The sequence below is a fragment of the Anolis sagrei genome, chromosome 3 (assembly GCF_037176765.1).
Source record: "Anolis sagrei isolate rAnoSag1 chromosome 3, rAnoSag1.mat, whole genome shotgun sequence".
Classification (NCBI taxonomy): Eukaryota; Metazoa; Chordata; class Lepidosauria; order Squamata; family Dactyloidae; genus Anolis; species Anolis sagrei.
In genome coordinates this window covers 180,846,585-180,863,020 of record NC_090023.1, presented here as the reverse complement: position 1 = coordinate 180,863,020, position 16,436 = coordinate 180,846,585, and the positions used below count along the sequence as shown (strand labels likewise).

The following is a 16,436-nucleotide window of genomic DNA, read 5'->3' as shown; positions in this document are numbered from 1 at the left end:
GAAGTCTAAATATACTTAAAGTTTTGTAAACAGGGAATTTTTGAAGGCTCAAATTATTACTGTACTTCCTCAACTATATTACCACTGAAAAAATTCAGTTATAACATAAAAAGAAAGCTTCTAAATGCATGTCAGATACTGCACACTAGATGATGCTCACGTATGCTAGATGTCATTTGTACTGATTAAACATGTGAAGGTATTTCACTTTGCCAGCATATAATTTTGAGTGTAATAATGCCTTGGTTAAACATTCTGTAATAATTTTCTATATAAAGCTCTATTTTAAGGTTTTTATAGCTCAAGCATACATATTACATTCCAGATGAACTTGGCATATTGTACAAAATGAGACAGGGGAACTTTTTGTCATTTAAATATGAATAATTTTAGAGACAATATGCAAAAGATGTGCCCCCCCCCCTTTTTGTTCTAATAACGAATAATAGGGTTTTTGAAATATATATTTGTCTTGATACTGGTAACAAAATAGTGATAGAGCGTGCACTGGGAATAAGACCAGAAATAACGTACATCTTTAGGTCAAACTCACAATTATATTATTAATTCTAAACACTGAAATATTTTGCACACTGACTTGGGGGTTGGGTTGTGAAATCAGTGGGATTTTGTGTTATGTTGGTATGGAGTTAACAGTCAAGAACGGATAAACATACGAGAGTTTACTCTAAATAAACCCTTCAAGTAATGGGTTGTACAAATAATCACCCAATGCCAATATCACAGATAAATGATATAGTAATGCATGTAACCAACACTATGGATAAATTAAGGTACAGTACACATTTGTTAGCCTAAAACAGACAGCCCCAGTAGAAGCACCATTTCTAAGCTTCACATGTATGTATATTTATTTATTTACTTCATTTTTATCCTTCTTTTCTCCTGATATAGGAACTCAAGATGGCAAACAACAAATATAAAACAATGCTAATGAAAACAACACAAAGTCTTTACAATATAAACATGAAAAAGAAAGCAATTTCTATAATTAAACAGTTAAACATTAAACATTAAAATGCATTAAGATTTTACACCCACCCAAATACCGAATCATACCATCCCCAGAATTCCATCCCTTTTCAGTCCATAAATGCCCGATGGGAGAAAGGAGTTAACATGGAAGTATGTTCTTCATATTTCCTTCATATCCTCCAAAATCTAGTGAATTTCTGCTCAAATGTAACTATGTCCTTTTGGTATAATTCTATAATACATGTAAATGATTGTGTCCATGGACCATGGTTTGCCTAATACCAGATGGTAGAATAGGAGCATCTGAAGAAAGAGGGAAAAATGCAAGCCCAAAGCTCATTCACACTAGTTTAGCATTTTGTCTGGACCAAACTATTGCATGTTAAAGTGCAATGGGTGGCAAAAAAGCATCAAAAACAAAATTTGGGAATATTCTATTTATTTTGGCATTCTAGCACATGTAGAACAATGTGAAGCCTCCAAGACCTAGCTTTATGTTTTTAATGTTGTTCCCAGGTTTGAGGAAGTGCTGGTGATGCTGTAATTGAGAGAGAGAATGAGAGAGATTTCCAGAGAAAATTCCTTATCATGATTTAGCATGGGAAAAAAGGGTATCAGATTCTATTTTCAAAATGTTTCTGAGAAAAATATATCTCTAAATTTTTGAAATAAAATTGTGATACATAACTGTCAAATCCAGATGCCACTAATAAAATGCTTTGTAGAAATACAATGAGCTTTTGACTTTTCTTTCACCATATGAGGATTGAGGTTCCCTTCCTTCTGTCCATTGTATACCTTAATCACTACAACAATTCATTTATTTTATTATATTTTTATCCAGCTTTTTATTTGAGCCATGAGGAGAGACGGTTAAGAAATAATAATAATAATAATAATAATAATAATAATAATAATAATAATTCAGATAAATCAGATGATTCATTGAAACTTGTGCCACAAATACCATCTGCCTGCGACAAAGGACTGGTGGGATTACAAGCTGGAAAAGTTACAGAGAATGAACATGTCAAGCTACTCTGGGACTTCCGAATTCAGACAGAGTTTTGGAGCACAATACTCCTGACCTCATGATCGTGTTAAAAAACAAAGTATGGATTGTTGATGTTGAAATCCCAGATGACAGCAGGATTGAAGAGAAACAACTGGAAAAGCTGACATGATATGAGAATTTAAAAATCGAACTGCAAAGACTCTGACACAAGTCAATAAAGGTGGTCCTAGTGGTGATTGGCACACTGGGTGCAGTGCCTAAAGACCTTGGCCTGCAATTAAACACAATTGGCACTGACAAAATTACCATCTGCCAGCTGCAGAAGGCAACCTTACTGGGATCTGAATGCATTATTCACCAATACATCACACAGTTGTAGACACTTAGGAAGTGTCCGACGTGTGATCCAATACAACAACCAGCAGAGTGTCTGCTGTGGACTCATCTTGTTGTGTTTCAAATAATAATAATAATAATAATAATAATAATAATAATAATAATTCCTGATGTAGAGACATATTTTATGATGGCCTCACTGTAGCACTGTAGTCCTAAATGGTTTGGGTCCAGGCTATTTGACTAATTGCATCTCCTCCTATAAACCAACCTGGCAACTGCGGGCAGAGGATGCCCTGCTCTCAGACCCACCCCCATCTCAAGCACGGCTGGTGGGAACAAGAGACAAGGCCTTCTCCATGATCACCCCCACCTCTGAAACTCCCTCCCAAAAGAAATAAAGCTGCCCCCCCTCATTTCCTTGAAAAACACACAATGAAAATCTATTTTTGCTCATTAGCATATGGAGAGGAGGAGGATTACATGTTGAGAGATGGCTACTAGACCTCTGACTGAATAATAGTATTGTATTTGGGCTTGGTCAGATCATGTTAGCCCAGTTAACATCACTGGCCACATAATCAATTGATATACCTTAGTGAACCTTCATTGGCTTCTATAAATTAATGTGGATTTTTTATGTTTACGTTTTATGTTAGATATACTTTTTTGATACGTTACATTTTATTTAATTTATAGATGCCATGTTATAAATTGTTTTAACACATGGGGTTATTACGAGGGGTATTTTTAAGTAAGGTCCGTTTGAACATAAGTACACAACGAAAGTTTATTTCAAAAAAGTAAATTTATTTTCAGAAAGTACATACTTCACTCTATTTTTTGACATAGTTGCCAATTTTGTTCAAACACTTATCATACCTCTGAACCAATTTTAAAATACCCTCTTCATAAAAACTTGCCGTCTGCTCCAATAACCAAGAGTTCACTGTAATCAAAGAAGGGCAACCGGAGCGGTCCTCATCATGGACGTCGTCACGGCCATCTTTGAATGGCCGTACCCACTTACGCACTTTGCTTTCACTCATAACAGTATCACCATACACTTCACAAATCTGTCAATGAATTTCTGCAGCAGGCAGGTTCCTTGCTGACAAAAACCATATCACTGAGCGAACCTCACATGCGGAGGGTGAGTTGATAGTCTTAAACATTTTTAAAGCACAGAACAGAACCGTACAGGTTAGCTACAGAGAGGAAACTGAGCACAGTTGTTCCCGAGGCATGCCGGTACACGACACATGCACTCGTTGCGGTATGCGTGCGAACTACTAGTGTCTACAACAAAACGGACCTTCCTTAAAAAATACCCCTCATATGTTTATATTTGGTGTTGTACTGAGGCATTACATGTTTGCCTTTTTTGTTTGTTGGAAACTGCCCCAAGGCCCCTCGGGGAGATAGGGTAGAATATAAATAAAGTTTTATTATATCATAAACAATGCCAAATGCTGACAGGTATTTAATATTTTTGGAAAGTCATCTACTTTCATAGTGCATGATCTTTCACCTTGGACAAGCCTGCTCTTCTGTATTTATAAACAGCATGTTCACATTAACTCAAAGTCTACAGGGAAAAAAGAACACAAATTATCAAGTGCCCATTATTATGCTTTAGTTATCCTTTCCACAAGGAATCTATTCCTTGGAGGAAATGCTTTGGAAAGGTCAGAGAGGATGCCAAGGAGAAAAGGAAAAAAAGAGGAAAGTCATAGAGGATGAAAAAGAGAAAAGGGAATCTTGCTATTATTTCCAAGAGCCCATGAACACAATCTCAGAACTCATCTTGAAAGTAGAGCAGGACAAGAAGGGTCCCCAAATGCCCCTTCAGAGCTTGTTGCCAGAGGATTCAGTGAAGGAAAGAACTAGTTGGAGTTACTTTTGAGATTAGGATAAGCATCGTAGTTTATCTGAACCAACCCTCTGGAGGTTCTCTGTCACGAGCTAAAACTTGTTAGTGTTTCAGAGTGAAACTCTCACTTCATTTTTCTCCTTCACTTTGCTAAGCTTGACACTCATTCACCTCTACCCCAAAGCCAAGAAAGTATTCCCTAGGATTTTGCTGATTAAAATTTAAAAAAGCTTTAGAAGAGGGAGAAAAAAATAAGCTGACTTTGCAAGCGCAAGAAACATTTTAATTAGGTTGCTTCTAAGCCTGTGTTAATCAGTAGCTGTTCAAAACAAGAAACTGCACACTTTCTTCACATTTTTCATTTTAACCTTCTTTAGTACAAAGTCTGTATATTAAATTAAGATATAATTATACAAGATGGTACCTTGGCCCATTTTTGAGTATGCTAAATCTCTAAAATCTACAGTGAACTGTCTTGTATTAATGAAGAGAGGCAGCAGCTGCTAGTAGTAATTAAATATATTTAATTGTGATTTTTCTTGATTGGAACATCCTTGGAGCTGCTTACTTGATGGTAATTCAAGTAAATATGTTGGCCATTTGCCAGTTAAGTTGTTGGCCGTACTACTGGTCAAGCAAGGCACCAGTGCAGTTCTTTTGGCATCTGCTAAAGTAAGTTGTTGTTCAAAAAGGTTCATTTTACAATTTATTGTTCAGGCTGAAAGTTTAAGCGTGTCTACTTAGAAGTGAGTCCAATTGAAACATAGAAGACCTTTAATCATTATCGATGCATTTGTAAGACTACAAACTTCTCTTTCTTGTTGTTTGGGCTTGTCCTCATGTAAGCCGCTCCGAGTCCCATTGGGGAGATGGTGGTGGGATACAATGATGACGATGATGATGATGACTATTATAATTATTTCTTCTGACAACTATTCGGACTTCGCTGCTCCATAATAAGCTCAGAATGGCAACATTTGGTATATTGTGTTTAGTAATGTTTCTTTTTTACATATGCATTAGAAGAAATAATGGAAGGATAATAAAACAGAATAAATTATTATATTAAAAGGAAAATACAGTTGCTAACAGGTGATATTAAAGTGTTAGAAAAGAACTGGCCTTGAATTTTTTCTCTGGTTGAGCAATTAATGTATGTGACAGTTTAAACAACAATCCTATGAAGGAGAATTATATGGTCATAAGGCATTCTTGATTCTACATATGGAAAGTGATGTGTACAAAGCCATGAACCGTTTGGGACCCGCCTACCTGTGTGACCGCATTTCCGTCTACGGACCTACACAATCTCTTCAATCTTCCAGAGAGACCCTTCTCTCACTCCCACCCCCATTGCAAGTGCGACTTGTGGGAATGAGGGAGAAGGTCTTCTCTGTGGTGGCCCATTGGCTCTGGGATTCACTTAAACGTCATCTAGCTACCCCCTTTTAACCCGTTCTCTCATGTTTCTTTTGTGCTGTGTGGAAGGACATATATAGTTCCTCAGTAAGACCCCAAACTCCAATTTTTTTTAAGTTCTCAGTCACATAGAGAATTGTCACATTATTGTTCTCCACATGAAGAGTGTGAAAACAGAGGGGATGGAGGACAAGAATTTAGCCTCCTCCTCCACATAGGCTATGGCAGTAGATAAGTAAAATGGATACTAGGCTCAGATTTTATTCAAGCCCTTTTGTTCTTTCAAAGTTACCTTCTAATCTATAATATTTTTCTACATAGGAATTATATATTCCTTAATACAATTGGTGCCTGGGGGTGGTAAATGGAAACAACATACCAGGATGGCCTTAAAGTGAAGGATCTTACCTTATAATCCTTTCAATCAAGTGTTCTCAATGAGCCTTATTTCATCTTTTTTTTTTATTCCCACCCAAAGTGCTTTTGCACAACAGTGAATTAGAAAATGGAACCGCTTGTATAATGATTTTTTATCTAGCAGTCTGCCTGAAACAGTACAATGTTGGTTAAATGTTCATGGGTAAAAATCAACAAGCCTATAAATATTGCATTGACACAATGCAGATTAAAATGTCTTGCATACAACTAGCTCTTGTCTGAAGTGATAGCTGTGTCAATGCAACTGATAATAATGCCCAGACTACATTTTGTAAATGCAATGAAATGCGGATTGTTCATTCTTTTGTTATTTTTAGGGGTGGGAATAATAATCAAGAGGTTAGGAGCAGTAAAGGAAAGCTAATGTTTTCTTGTTTTTTCTTCTTTGTACAGACATTTGTCACTGTCATTCTGTAAACTTGCTACATGTCTATATTATATTGGATTGTAAAGTGAATTTTCACTCTCTTATCCAGTAACTATTTCTAACCACTCTCTCCATCCATCATGTGGCTATATACTGCTCTCTTCAACATCCATTTGCTTTTCTATCTCACTTGTGCTGTAATTCATCTGCACAAGGTTCGGAAAGCAGGGGAATAAGATCCCTCCACTGAATCGCAATTCATGAGCTAATCCACAGGTATTTGCTTCTTGGACACATGACTGACAGAGTGACTCATTCCATCACAGAGCTCTGTGGCCTGGTTTTCCTTAGAGGATGAGAACTACAATATGCAAGGCATTAATACATTTGGAGAAAGAATAATTATATCCCTCTCCCCGTAGAGCAACAGATGAAATAGGTCTGGGGATTGCATTGAAAAATAATAGACTTTACACACAATAAAATATTCATGCTTGCAGTGAAGATCCTAAATATACCCTAAATTCCGGACAAAGTTGGTGAATACCCAAAAATATTTATTTCCAGTATTTCTACCCCATTCCTTCTCAACCCTCAAAGGGGGACTCAGGATGGCTTACATTTGGCAACAGTTCAATGCCACAACATATAACAAAACAATATAACAACAATTAAAACAATAAATAAAACAATAAATGAAGTATTGATTAAAAACAGTAAAAACAGTATTAACAGCCATATCACCAATCCAGTTGAATTCCAAATCCAAAGTGCTACAGGGTGAGGCAGCAGAATTTCCTTTTTTCAAAACTTAATAAAATCCATTGTATGAATGAGATTTTTTTTCATAATGTAGGCGCATACCTAAAGTTTTGTTTTATGTAGTTTTGAAGATCAAATTAGGTAGGTGACGCCCCCCATTCTCCATACACCGAGTAAACCGATTTCTGGCATTTGTCATGACTCTTGCCAGCATAGCAGACGTTATGTTGGCAATTTCTTCCTGGATGTTGGTCTTCAAATCTTGTAGGATCCTTGGACGGTTCACATAAACACGGGATTTCAAAAAAACCCATAGAAAAAATCGCAAGGGGCCAAATCTGGAGGGTGGGCCGGCCACTCCAAATCCACTCGAAAAGTAGGCCTCAATGGCAAAAGCACGCTCCTCACTGTTCCAATGCATGATGGTGACTGAACTGTGTCAGGACAAAACTTTATACTCCCGCCTCTCGAATGAGACCGCTAGCGCTCCGCTACGTCTTCAACCAACTGAATGGCGCACATTTTAAAAAAGGAAGTTATGCTGCCTCACCCTGTATGTATGCCTGCTGTCCAAAGTAGAAAAAGATTTACCTAAATGTGATTGTCAGAATTAATATGTATGTTCAGGATGTTAGTTTCTTGGATAGATAGGGCTAAAGGTCTGAGCAGAAAGTTATCTAGGATTCCCAGCATTCACATGGATGGATATTCATGTATCCAACATCAGTGTATATGACTTCGTTTTCAAGTAAAGAAGCAAGCTTGTGCCCAGCTATTATATACTTCAGGCACAGGTAGAGGAGACTGAACAATCTTCCATTTACATTTTGAAAACCATCATGTTAGGGGAAATGTTAAGCTCCAGCCTTTCTCCCTGTCTTCTGATTTTCTATACACAAGTGTATTTTCAGATAAAAGGGCGTTCAGTCTTAATCTGTGATCTATATACTGTATACTCCTGATGCAATTATGTCTCCTGAGCTCCTCCTATTGCTGAATTTTGTATCAAATTTAGCTGATAAAAGCCTTTCCCCCCTGTGAACAAAGAAACAGAGAAAACTTTCTGTTCCTGGCAGGAGGAATTGGAGGTGTAATTCCTTTCTGTGTCCAAACATCGGGTAATGAATCTGGAATACATATCCAATAATATTTATTTCTCCAGCAGCAGCAGTAGGGAGGAAAATGTTGAAATGACATTTTGATGATAATATAAAGGAGCTTAAGATTGCCCATGTAATCTTCATGTCAATTAACTACAGCTTCTTGTTTCAGATGAAACAGAAAAGAGGAATAAATCCATATGTTTGCCTCAGGGTGCCTCCAGTTGTGTAAAAAAAAAAATGGCACAAAGAATTAGGTGTTTTCAAATCTTTTTGTACCTGCCTAGTCATGGGCTTGCATCCAGTTTCTGTCTTAAAACACTGTGTGTTCTCGCCCTCCCTCTGATTGTGTGTCACATCCAGTTTAATTTCATAAATTAATTTTGACCAATTTCCATTGAGCCTTTTGAAATTATTATCCTGGCTTTAAACAAACTGACTAAGTTAGGGTTTTAATCCTGTGTAGTGCTGCTTTATGGGCTTTTGAGGAATATTGAATGTTTTAACATGATCAATTTTAAATCACTTTCAAAATAACTTTATAGTGTTATTAATGGCTTTGTACCATTTAAATTGTATTTCTTTCAAATATATTGTTAGCCACCAGAGTCCCATTATTGGGGGAAAATAAGGTTGTAAAAGAACAAAATAAATAAATAAATAAATATGTTAAAGTGCTAAAGCACGTCACTAATAATACAAAAATTAAGAATTAGGATATCTTATTTATTTTATTTATTTGGTTCATTTATATCCCGCCTTTCTCACCTCCGCAGGGGGACTCAAAGTGGCTTACAATTCTGGCAAGATTTACATTTAAATTTACATTTATTTCATGCAGCTTCCTGATTTGGATTAAATAGGAAACTGCAACTAATTGGGATACCTTAGATCAGTGGTTCTCAACCTGGGGTTCTCAGATGTTTTTGGCCTTCAACTCCCAGTAATCCTAGCAGCTGGTAAACTGGCTGGGATTTCTGGGAGTTGTAGGCCAAAAACATCTGGGGACCCCAGGTTGAGAACCACTGCCTTAGATGGTTTGGCATTATGAGGGGGCTGCACACATGGATAAAAATGTAATTTATATTTTAGCTTATTGAGATAAAACATGATTGTTCAGATGTAGCAAGTAAGTCCAATAATGCCAATGTCAGAGATAGTGTTAAAAGTCAACTGCTGTTGTTTGGGAACTGAAAACTCACAATTTCTGTGGCTGAGAAAGAAGAAAATCTATTTTTGCTAATCAATGTGATCAACATGAAGTCAGATAATGAGTACAAATAGTTTTTTACCCCAAAAAGAGTTATTCAGGATGCTGCTACATTAACATTAAATACATACTTGTAAAGCTCATTCCTCATTATAGCACGATTTGTCTGCGGGTCGATTGCGTAGATCATAAGATCCGATTTCAAATAATCTTCTTCTGAATAGCCATCTCCAAATCTGCGAGCTCCAATGGATTCGACAACAACTTTTGCACCAGGAATCTGATCTTGAACATAACGTTCCAAAATCCTGATAACAAAGTGAAATGAAAACATATTTTGAGATCGATTGGCATTTCTTTCATTAAAAGCTTAGATTTCAGGGTAATTTAAAAACACATAAGCCTTATAACATTGCAGGAAAATATCCAGCTTTTTAAAACAGTTTCCTAGGAAAAGTAGGGCAATGTAGAAATAGTTCTCAAGTATTATGCATGGAATTCTTCTCCCTAATATTAACAATGGTATTTGAGTTTTAAATGACCGGGGAAATTAATGTGGCATTTTACAAGTATGATCACTTCCTAGAAAACTAATAAATTATCACACAATATACCTGCCCTGAACAGTAGTAGAATATTTCATATGTATGTGTGTGTGTGTGTGTATGTATGTATATATATATATATATATATATATATATATATATATATATAGTAGTAATACACCTGACAGGCCTATGGAGATAAAGTAAACCTTATGCTAGTTAGGAAAAGGAAGCGCTGAGCTAATGTTTACCATAGAACAACAAAGACCTGCAGTTAAATCAGAGACATTATATACGTGCCAACAGGAAAACCACTGAAAGATTGTCTAAACAATGCAGTTGCAAGAATACACAACACAGAAGTATCACAAATGTTGGATCCAACCAGGTCCATAGCTGGGGGGGAGGCTTGAGGGGCTTCAGCCCCCAGGGCCGTAGCCAGAAAAAAATTTCGGGAGGGGTTGAAATTTGGGGGGGGGGGTTGAAAATTTCACCCGGGGGGGGGGGGGTTGAAACCTGCCTCCTAGCTCATACTGAAGCAAATACCATAGCAGGGGGCAGAGCAGCCTTCAATAGCCTGCAGCTCTGCCCCTGTCAACCACCTCCACCAAGTCTGGCCTCCTTAATGAGTGCATTCAACACCCCCCCCCCCAAAACTTGGTTGCTTCACTACATTGGCTATTGCTGCAAGTAATGACAGTGTGAATAAATTGTCAATATTTGCTTGAGATAGTTCTTGCAGTTCTGGAGGGACTCTTAGTTTTTTGCATCTCATAGACTTAGCATGGGGATTTGGTTAACCAGTTAAAATTCATGAGTAAACCAGGTTTTTTAAAAAATCTGAAACATTTCGGGGGGGGGGGAGGGTTGAAGCCCTAAAACCACCCCCTCGCTACAGGCCTGTCAGCCCCCCCTGAAATTCTCACGATGGTCCGCGAGAAGACCTTACTGGTACATTATTTAAACTGTTGTTTATTCATATCATGATCTGGTCACCATGCTCAATATATCCCATATGCATGGGGGTATTGGGATAATGATACAAAAGGTTTGCTAGGGTAGATCCTGAGCCCCCCCCCATCAAACTCAGCCCCCCCCCCACGAAACAAACTCAGCCCCCCTGCCAGAATCGAAATCCTGGCTATGGGCCTGGATCCAACAAATGAAATCTACTAATGGAAAAGGCATATATAGGTAATATTTTTCTGGGTGGGCATCTGAATTCTTAGGACTCTTAAAAGGTATTCAGTGAATATTTTCCCAAGATGAGCTTCTGTTAACCTCTTTAGCAGTATCATCTTTTTTTCTCCAGGCCACTAAATATTTTTGCCTCCGTTCTGTTTCACTTCTTTTTTCATTTCACCATGCACACTACTACTACAGAGTTCTTTGATATAAATACATAACGGTGTGTGTGTGTGTATGTATATATGAGAGCTTTATATTTTTGGTAACAAATTTGCATCCCTGGCATTTTGCTGGTGTTTACTGTTGTTTGAATGGCACTGCCTTCCCATTATGGTGGGACTGCATTCTCCTGTGAGACAAGAGCCTATGTTAACGGTAGCAGTGCTGCTGGTAGAGACCCTGTTGTCAGATAGGCTTTTGCTGATGAGCCAGATGAAATGTGCAAGGAGCCCTTGGGCAGCTGCAATTGTGGAGGGTGACATTGGCAGAAGATCTCTCAGAGACTATGGCACCATAACAAACACTTATCAAAACTGCACAGAAGGAAGCATGGTAAATCTCTTTTGAACGTCTTTTACCATGAAAAGCCTATAATGAGACAATCTAAAATGATACAAGAGATGGTGCCAGAAGACGGCACTCTCAGATTGGATTGTACCCAATAAGCTATTGGGATACACCAGAGGACAACTACGAGTACTACTATGGCTAATGAGACAACTGGCCTCAAGCCAAAAAAGACTTTCAACTGCTTGCATGTATAAAAGAAATATGGAATGTGACAAGCATGAATCAAGGAAAGCTAGACATTGGTTCTGATTTGCTTTGGTTCTAATGTGCATCAGTCCCTTTGCTGGTTCTGTTACATCTATATAAACAAATATGTAATGCTCATTTGTGGGATTAACATAACTCAAAAACCACTGGACTAATTGCTGCCAAATTTGGCCACAAGACACCTACTAACCCAAGGAGTGATCATCACTAAAAAAATTGATTTTGTCATTTGGGAGTGGTAGTTGCTGGGATTTATAGTTTACTTACAATCAAAGAGCATTCTGAACTCCACCAGTGATGGAATTGAACCAAACATGGCACACAGGACTCCCATGACCAATAGAAAACCCTAGAAGGGTTTGTTGGGCATTGACCTTGAGTTTGGGAGTTGTAGATCACCTACATTCAGAGAGCACTGTGGACTCAAACAATGATGGATTGGGACCAAACTTGGCATGAATATTCCATATGCCCAAATATGAACACAGATGGAGTTTGGGGGAAATAGACCTTGACATTTGGGAGTTGTAGTTACTGGGATTTATAGTTCACCTACAATCAAAGAGCATTCTGAACCTCACCAATGACAGACTTGGGGCAAACTTTCCACACAGAACCCCCATGACCAACAGAAAATACTCAAGACCATCCAGTCCAACTCCCTTCACCAAGGCAAGAAAACGTAATCAAAGCCCTCCTGACAAAGAGCCATAGATATAGATAGATAGATATGATTCACACACAGAGAGATATAGTATCATAGATTTGAATGGGACCCCTAAAGAAGGACAATTAAATGTTCCATGTTCCAGAGTAGGCAAACCAGACAATATCCACATCAACACTGACAAAGTAACAGCAAGAAATACTGTTTAACCACAAGCATAAAGAAATTACATATATTAGAAACCAACACTTTCTAATTACTTTATTTTCCAGATCACCAGACTGGGCCACAGCAACACGTGGCAGGGGATGACTAGTAGCTACATAAAAGCAGTCCCCTACTGGATATGCTGTGGTGCATCTTCACAGTTCTGTTTTCCTAGATGCAAGTCCACGAATGAGCTTGCAACACCCTAACAAGATTCTGGTCGAGAACTTTTGGAAGTCTCTCATTCATAGGATCAACATAAGTCAAGTTCACTTGTTGCGTAAAACAACAGCATGCATTTTTAAATACCTATATTTATAGGCATTTCACATATCCCATTTCTGCTTTATAGATGAAGACTTACAATGATGTTTCTTCCAGCCTACACTATATGTTTCATTTCCAGATCATTCATTTTGGCTGCATACTTTGCTCCTAGTGAATGTGTTTTCTTATTAAGCTGAAGAGTAAGATTTTCTTATTAAACTGAGTACAAATATTTTAGTCAATCCTCTTAAATAAGCTTTACAGTTTTCTAGTTATGAAAACTGTTTCTAGGTATGAAAATTGTTATTTGATATGTTCTCAGTTTTATTAATTTTAGGAAAGGATCTAGTTCCATCCCATGTAGCACACTATTCAATACAAAAATGTTGTTGACTGGAACAAATTAAGCAGAACATTTTCATAATAAAATATCACTGCTCATATAAGTGATTTAACTATTTTAATTGCTGACATGAAAACTAGAAACATAATAATGTGACGTCAAAAGCTTTCATGGCTGGAATCACTGCGTTGTTGTAGGTTTTTTCCAGTCTATATGGCCATGTTCTAGAGGCATTTTCTCCTGACGTTTCACCTGCATCTATGGCAAGCATCCTCAGAGGTAGTGAGGTCTGTTGGGAATAGGAAAATGGGTTTATATATCTGTGGAATGACCAGGGTGGGACAAAGGACTTTTGGGACAAAGGACACCTAGCTGCAGCAGACAAAAGTCCTTTGCCCCACCCTGGTCATTCCACAGATATATGAACCAATTTTCCTACTTCCAACAGACCTCACTACCTCTGAGGATGCTTGTCATAGAAGCAGGCGAAACGTCAGGAGAAAATGCCTCTAGAACATGGCCATATAGCCCAAAAAACCTACAACATCCCATAATAATGCAAGCTATGTATTTTCAGATTTGAGAAACACATGTCATATCTTAACTGATGATTAATTTGAAAATATTTCAATTCAGAATCAAATAAATATTTCAAAGTGTGTTGTTTTCTCTTATTTTTCCCATTTTATTTTAATGTCATTAAAATGGCATTTTGGTTAGAATTACAGAATATCTTACTAGTATTAAACTGTCCACTGCACCCGTTTCTGTTTTGATCTTACATTTGATTTGGTTAAGTGTGGAAAATAGAATTTTTTCCACTGTTGTATCCATGCTGTGGAATGCCCTTTCTTGTCAAGTCAAAGTGATACACTTTTGAAATTATTTTTTAAAATATCTTATTTTAGTTCCTTGGAACTGTGCTAGGGTCCTACTTTTCTTGTCATTAGGAAAATATAAAGCTAAATTTTTCAAGCTGGCCTCTTAAACAATTCCATTTTTGTGATTATTTAAATTATATTTATTGTTTAAATATTGGTTAGCTGTCTCTAAACATTCTTAACAGCTAGTTTTCAGTGAATATTTAATAAATATTTATTTATTTATTTATTATTTATTTACTATTCTTGTATACCGCTGTATCTCAAGCCCGAGGGTGACTCACAGTGGTTTCCAGGCAGCAAACAACAAAGACAATAAAAACAGCAATAATTAATATACCATAACAGTTAAATTACACATTTCCATTACTAGCTAATAAACAAACATCAATGCACAGTTATCACAAAACCCACCCCCGATCGCCTCATCATCCAAGCGTGATCCAAATTCGACGTCCATTGTTCCGTTCCTATGTTCAAATTACCAGAATTGCACTGAATTACTCAAACACCTGCACAAACATCCAGGTCTTCAACTTTCTACGGAATGTCATGAGAGATGGTGCCAGCCTAACATCTACAGGAAGGGTGTTCCACAGCCAAGGAGCCACCACCGAGAAGGCCCTATCTCTCGTCCCCACCAACCGTGCTTGAGAGGCTGGCGGGATCGAGAGCAGGGCCTCCCCGGGAGATCTCAAAGTCCGGATGGGTTCATAGGCCGAGATGCGGTCAGCTAGGTATCTTGGGCCGGAACCATTTAGGGCTTTATAGGCCAGTACCAACACCTTGAATTGGGCCCAGTAGCAAATCGGCAGCCAGTGGAGCTGGTGCAACAGGGGGGTTGTGTTTATTTCTTTGTTCACCCTATACGCAAATAGTGGATACTAGCAGACTTTGGCTCATTGAGTTCTGCTTCACCACAGAGCTGGCTGTGGGATCTCCATGTTAACAGCTCAGAGCAGATGTGACTCATCCTACAAAAAACCCATCATTATTTGGAAAGCTGAAATCCCAGTGGGAGTATCAATGTTTCATTATATCAAAAGATTTTTTTCCAGTACTGAAAATTGAAATTTACAGAGAGATTATTATAATAGACCCAACAAAGTCCTTACATTGTATTTTGAGATTTGCTTCAAGATCTTCACAATGCTGGAATCCCAGTGGAGGATCACAGGCTGAGCATAAAGGTGAGAATTTGTAGATAATAATTCTTCATTTAAAAATAGATATTGGAAATGTGGCAGTGCAACATGACACAGCTAACTGTAAAAGTCAGACAGCTATAAAGTCTAGTTTACTTTCAGATGTTAAAACTGGGGAAATATTAGGGATGTAAAGGGTATTCACAATTCTTCCCTTCCTTAGCAAGGAGGGGTGTCTCAACACACTGAGACACCCCATCAAGAAAATAGTCAACTGGCACATGATTTACTTCTTTGTTTCTCATTTCAGGTCCTTCTATGAAAAATCATTCACACAAAGTAGTAGTAGTAATTTTATTGATTAGACCTTAGGCCATATCAACCAGGACAACAAGGCCTGACAAGACCCGATCACACTTCACGAAGTAAGTTAAAATAAGACACTTATAACAATACAGTAAATAAATATGATAAGACATGATAAATCTGATAAACCAATCAAGCTGAGTATATACATCATATTTCATTATCAACCCTACAATTTACCCCAATCAGCCTTACATATGTGGTTCTCAGACGTATTGTTTTGCTTAAGTACAGAGCTGTTTTATATGTTATTTTTGGGTCTTGGCCACACATAAAATATGTTGTTCTGATGTGAGATTCCCAATACATTGTCCGTTTGATATATTCACACAAAGTGAAGCAAAACAGACTCGTTTTCCGTCAAAAATATTTTGTGAAAAAATGAAAAAAATATGCAAAAACACTCTTAAACATGTTTAGTAGAGAGAATATTTTCAAGTTATTTTATTGCATGCAAAGTGAAGTAAGCAACAATTTGCACCCTGAATACATTCTATCCGCAGAAGAAAATACTGTTGGGGATAGAAAACAGGC

The 16,436-nt window shown here is 37.5% G+C and overlaps 1 protein-coding gene across 6 annotated transcripts in view; it reads right to left on the bottom strand.

The window, feature by feature from the left end:
* PCDH15 (protocadherin related 15) overlaps positions 1-16,436 on the bottom strand; it is a 1,134,710-nt gene that overhangs the window by 50,236 nt on the left and 1,068,038 nt on the right. For all 6 annotated transcript variants that reach the window (XM_067465706.1, XM_067465711.1, XM_067465710.1 and 3 more), the window contains one exon: positions 9,648-9,824. In XM_067465706.1, the coding sequence (XP_067321807.1) occupies positions 9,648-9,824 (177 nt within the window). The remainder of the gene's footprint in view (positions 1-9,647; positions 9,825-16,436) is intronic.